Raw genomic sequence first — 5,000 nt, forward strand, 5'->3', positions numbered from 1 at the left:
TTTTCTTTCCTTCCAGGTTCCTCTCGTATGATTTTGCCTCAAAAGGGTTGTTCTATGTTTGGTGTTTCAGCTTATTATATGTTGTTCTAAAGGTGTTGGTTGGGGCATACCTTGTCACTTCACCACTGTCGGTCTGCTCTGTGTTTTTTTGGTGTCCTTAATAAGTAAGATTTTCCGCAAGGCTGAAGATTCACGTAAAATATTACACATGGAACTCAGACCTTACCTAACCTGCTTTGAAGAACTTTTTGTTAAGGAATTTCAGTTAATTTAGCCATGTCCCAAATCCCTTCATTAGAATAGCTAACATACTACTATACTACCTCTGACAATGTTGATTTGAGTTCAAACATTATCACATTCATTTCTTTACCATACTGTCTGTCCTTCTTTATTTTAATCTCCCCTTGAATATTTGTCCCAAGCATTATTGCAGATTCAGTGTCCAGTTACAAAGTTGCATTATATCAAGTAGGTCTAAACACACCATCATTTACCTCAAGAACTGACTTTAGCTTTAGATATACTGATTCATTATCATAAGTTTAGCAGTTTAGTTCAGTGAATGCAACTTTGTAATTTGATCAGGAAAGATATTAGAATGAAAAAATGGTCTGGCCATTCTAAGCGCTTCCTCCTAACCTGCTTTACAGGATTACTAGAATACAACGTAACGGAAGCTTGGAGTAAGTACTTTTAGACATATCCATGTTATAATTGCTTGTTAGGTGTATTGTAGATGGTTCCTTTTGATACAGAGAGTTGCATAGTGTGTAAACAGAAATGACCTTAAAGGTGTTTGGAATTTCTGAGGTTAGAGAATCCGTTACTCTAAAGTCACAGGAATTTGTAGTCCTTTCTTAGCCGTGACTGAGATTTTAGACTCCACTTTTTGCATTTGATTCACACTGGTATATTGGGTTCTCTTCCCTTGTCTTGCACCTCATGGAATGCAGCGTCTGTGAAGTCACTTCGCGTCACGTAAGCTGTGATTTCAAAAAAGGAATATATAGTGACACCTTTTATCTCTTTATAGCCTATGCACAGCACAACCTTAGCACTTCACTACACAGTAATGGTCACACTATTCATGTGGAACCCAGGTTATTAGTACTGAAGGCATTTTTGACCATTAATCTGTAAAGATATAGGGAAAGACCTATGCAACTTTGCTTTTTATACACTTTGAAAAAACTATTTATACATCATAAAAAAATAATAATAATCAGTATCAAATTAGTAACTTTTAAGTCCTAAATTCTACACTCGTTTGCAACATAGCAAGGTCACCCAACCAAGAAAACACCATGCAACATCAGATGTTGTAGAGGATAAGCCCAGCATGCATGAAGACCTTATAAATGCTGCTAGAAAATTTGTAACCCCCCCCCCCCCCATATTCCTGCTCTCTCTCTGCACTTCACCCCAAACCAGGGCCATTTGCTTGTCAGAACAAATTGTAACTTCATCTAGTGTGCATGTATGATGGAAAGCAGCTAAACCCTCCCCCAACCCCTGTGCATCCTCCCAAGCAAGAATGTTATCCCCAGACTCTGAAAGACAATCAATGACATATTTAGGTCACCAGATGTGGAATGTTAAGCAGACAAGTTCTTAGAGAGTTCCCCTCCTGCCATCCCTCATAGATATAGCTTGCAGCAAGATGTTCAGCAGCATTTTTTATGTTTTGTTATGGAGTTAGGGATCTAGGTTAGTGTTAAAGAGATTTTTAGATAGATTAACATAAAATGATCATTTTTATTAGTTTTCCTAGCCCTTCTCATATCATGAGCAAAATTGCATCGTACACTTAGCTGACAGTTACCTTTAATTATCACTGTAGGTATCTTATCCTAGAGTCATCGAATAAAGCTGCTCATGAGGGAATTTTTGGTATTTTATGCCATGAAATGGGTAGATAGGTTTCCATTTCTATTCCACTGCCAGTGCCAGTAATTAAACCCTTTGCATGCTCATTCTGCAGTCCCTGGAGATCACCTCCCTGACTCTTTTGCTCTCCCTCAGTGCTCCCTAAGGAGGAGTGGGACATCAAGATGGAACACTCACGCGCCCTCAACATCATGGGCCTTGTGAGCTTTGCCACAGTGCTTGGTCTTGCCCTCTCAAAGCTCGGCCCCAAGGGGAAGCCTCTCCTGGACGTGTTCCACTCACTCTCCGATGCCTCCATGGTCATCACCTCTTGGCTTATTTGGTCAGTCTAAAACCCTCAAAAAAATAACAGAATTTCAAGTTATTTTGAATATATTTCAAATAACTCCACAGGGATTTGCAAATAGGAGTTTTATCTCTCTTAATGTCACATTCTATACAAAAGTAAAATATATGAAAAGAAACAGAAGTTAATACAATATGAGCCATAAAATATCATTGTTGAATAAAGTAGTGTAAAACAGTACATTACCTTAAGCAAAGATTTAAAAAAACAAATATAAACTCATTCATCTCCCACAGGATCTCACCTATTGGTATCCTCTTCCTTGTGGCTTCCATGATGATTGAGATGGAAGACTTTAGTGTCATGCTTGGTCAACTTGGTCTCTACTTCGGAACAGTTGTCTTGGGCATTTTCATTCACGGCTTGATTATCCTACCCACCATCTACACACTGCTCACAAGAAGGCTGCCCTTCCGCTTCCTGGCCAATATGACTCAAGCCTACATTACAGCCTTTGCAACTGCATCCAGGCAAGCAGATAATCTTGAGAATCATCTTGCAAATATAGCTATTATTGTGTACATCTTTGTGTGTCCAGAATTAATATATTTGTAAATGAGTAAGTTAATAATGACATACATGGGGGAGATCCTAATGCAATATTTACAAATGAAAATTCTACTTTAGTTCAGGAACCCTGCCTGTGACCTTCCAGTGTCTTGAGGAGAAGAACAAGATTGACACCCGTGTGACCCGATTTGTCATTCCCATCGGAGCCACCATCAACATGGATGGTACAGCACTGTACGAGGCAGTGGCTGCCATTTTCATTGCCCAAGTCAGAGGCATGGCACTCACAATTGGCCAGATTGTTGCTATCAGGTTTGAGAAATTGTTTCTTGATTAACATTTGCAATAATTGGAACAACTTTCTTTTGTTGATTGATGTTACTCATTGTTAGGTAAAATAACTTGTATAAAAGCCTTTAAAGAAAATGTTATGTATATTATTTCAGTGTATCTGTGTTTTCTCAACAGTATCACAGCCACTGCAGCAGCTATTGGAGCGGCTGGTATCCCACAGGCTGGTTTAGTTACCATGGTGATGGTGCTTGATGTTGTAGGTCTCCCAGCTGAAGACATCACTCTTATCATTGCTGTTGATTGGTTACTGTAAGTCCTTTCTTCATTATTCTCTCTGCTTTGTTTTGTAACACTCTGAATACAAGTAGCAATAAAAAACTGACAAAAGGAAATATAAAGTAGTGAATTTATGATTTCATGGACCAGTGGGTTTCAAAAGGGTAGATTTATCCCCTAGAGTAAAACTGACAGAGCAAAGTGGTAGATTTCTCTTTTAAAGTGCTGGAATATGCATATAAATTCTGTAATCACCAGCCAGATTTCTTTGATACCACATACCTAAGTAAATCAGAATCTGTTTAAGTAATGTAGTGAATTAGGAAGGTTCCTATTAATGTTACCAGTGGCAATTTTACTTATTTTTGGCACAACTGATAATACTTTTCATACTGTCGTCTTGTTTAGGAAAAGAGACCAGTACTTTTGCACTTGTTTAAGTGAAAAACTTTATATTGTGGTAAACCTCAATGAAAAATGCATTATTATATGTTTTCTCCTGTCTTTATAATATATGTATTTTTTTTTCATATCCTGATCTTTCTTAGAATTCATAATGATCAGATTTTCTTTTTATGGAGTGATAGATCTTCTGTTACTATTTTACTGGTGTATAATCTCTTAAGGTTATTTTCTTTAACATAGTTTTATCAGTTTGTCTGAGGTTTCTTTGACAATTTCTTCAAAAGAAAGGAACATTTATAAATTTGGAACTCAAATTACTTGTTTTCTTTGCTTTGCAGGGACCGATTCCGTACCTTGATGAATGTTCTTGGAGACAGCATTGGTGCTGGAATTGTGTATGAACTGAGCAAAAAGGAACTAGAGAAAATGGGAAATGTCAACGCAAATGGAGATGTGGAAAGGCCATCCAACGAAATTGCTATGGACACAGTAGAGTCAAGCAAAATGTGAGATTTTGTGCATGCAAATTCCCAGGTAGATATAACATGACCTAGCTCTGCCATTCCTCTCACCTCCAGACTACAGGACAATCCCTGTAGCCCACCAAAGGAGTCTACACAGAGCTAGACAAAATCAACATCTTCCCAACATGAAACACTTTTCTAGACTGGTGTTCCAAAGAAGGTGCACAATGACCCCAAAATACAAGAGAAGGTTCAGAGTGCCCTCTCTTGGCTCTCCACAAAATTCAGGTACCCTTTTTAGGGAGCCACACTTCATAATGTATAGTTCAGGTTTTGTAATATAGGAGGCAAAATGCCCTTGGGTTTATATCTGAATAATGATTGCAGTATCTAAGACTTCCATATTGTATAATTATAAGATTTCAACAACAAATTATTCTTAGATAGGATTACTGTTAATTTGTTTGATTACATGTGGTACATGAAAAGAGGATTCAGTAGTTGTTTTTTTCCTAATTACTGCATTATTCATGGCCAGATTGTTGTGCAGTATTGCCAGTGATTTTTTTTTTTTTTTTTTTTTTTAATTAATATGGTGCTTTATTCACAGGTTTTTGTATGTTATTTCCCATCACACAACCATTTTTGTAAAGTTCATTTTACGTTTACTTACATTCTCCACAATCATTTATATGTATGATTTCATATGATCTGTCAGTTATTGTCTGTGTCCACAGTAATGTCTTCAGACATTACATTGATTAATTTGTGTATGTTTTTCAGTCACTGGCAAGTGAAATCATATCATTGTTTTA

General features: G+C 37.2%; 1 protein-coding gene across 1 annotated transcript in view; it reads left to right on the forward strand.

Moving 5' to 3' along the window:
• The window catches only part of LOC125039509 (excitatory amino acid transporter 3-like), a gene marked incomplete in the record, with an annotated part of 171,150 nt that overhangs the window by 164,176 nt on the left and 1,974 nt on the right, over positions 1-5,000 (forward strand). The window contains 5 exon segments of the mRNA XM_047633535.1: positions 2,026-2,212; positions 2,473-2,706; positions 2,864-3,058; positions 3,215-3,349; positions 4,060-5,000. The exon segment at positions 4,060-5,000 is cut by the window's right edge and continues 1,974 nt beyond it. Of these exon segments, the coding sequence (XP_047489491.1) occupies positions 2,026-2,212; positions 2,473-2,706; positions 2,864-3,058; positions 3,215-3,349; positions 4,060-4,231 (923 nt within the window).

Source organism: Penaeus chinensis, chromosome 3, assembly GCF_019202785.1.
Source record: "Penaeus chinensis breed Huanghai No. 1 chromosome 3, ASM1920278v2, whole genome shotgun sequence".
NCBI lineage: Eukaryota > Metazoa > Arthropoda > Malacostraca > Decapoda > Penaeidae > Penaeus > Penaeus chinensis.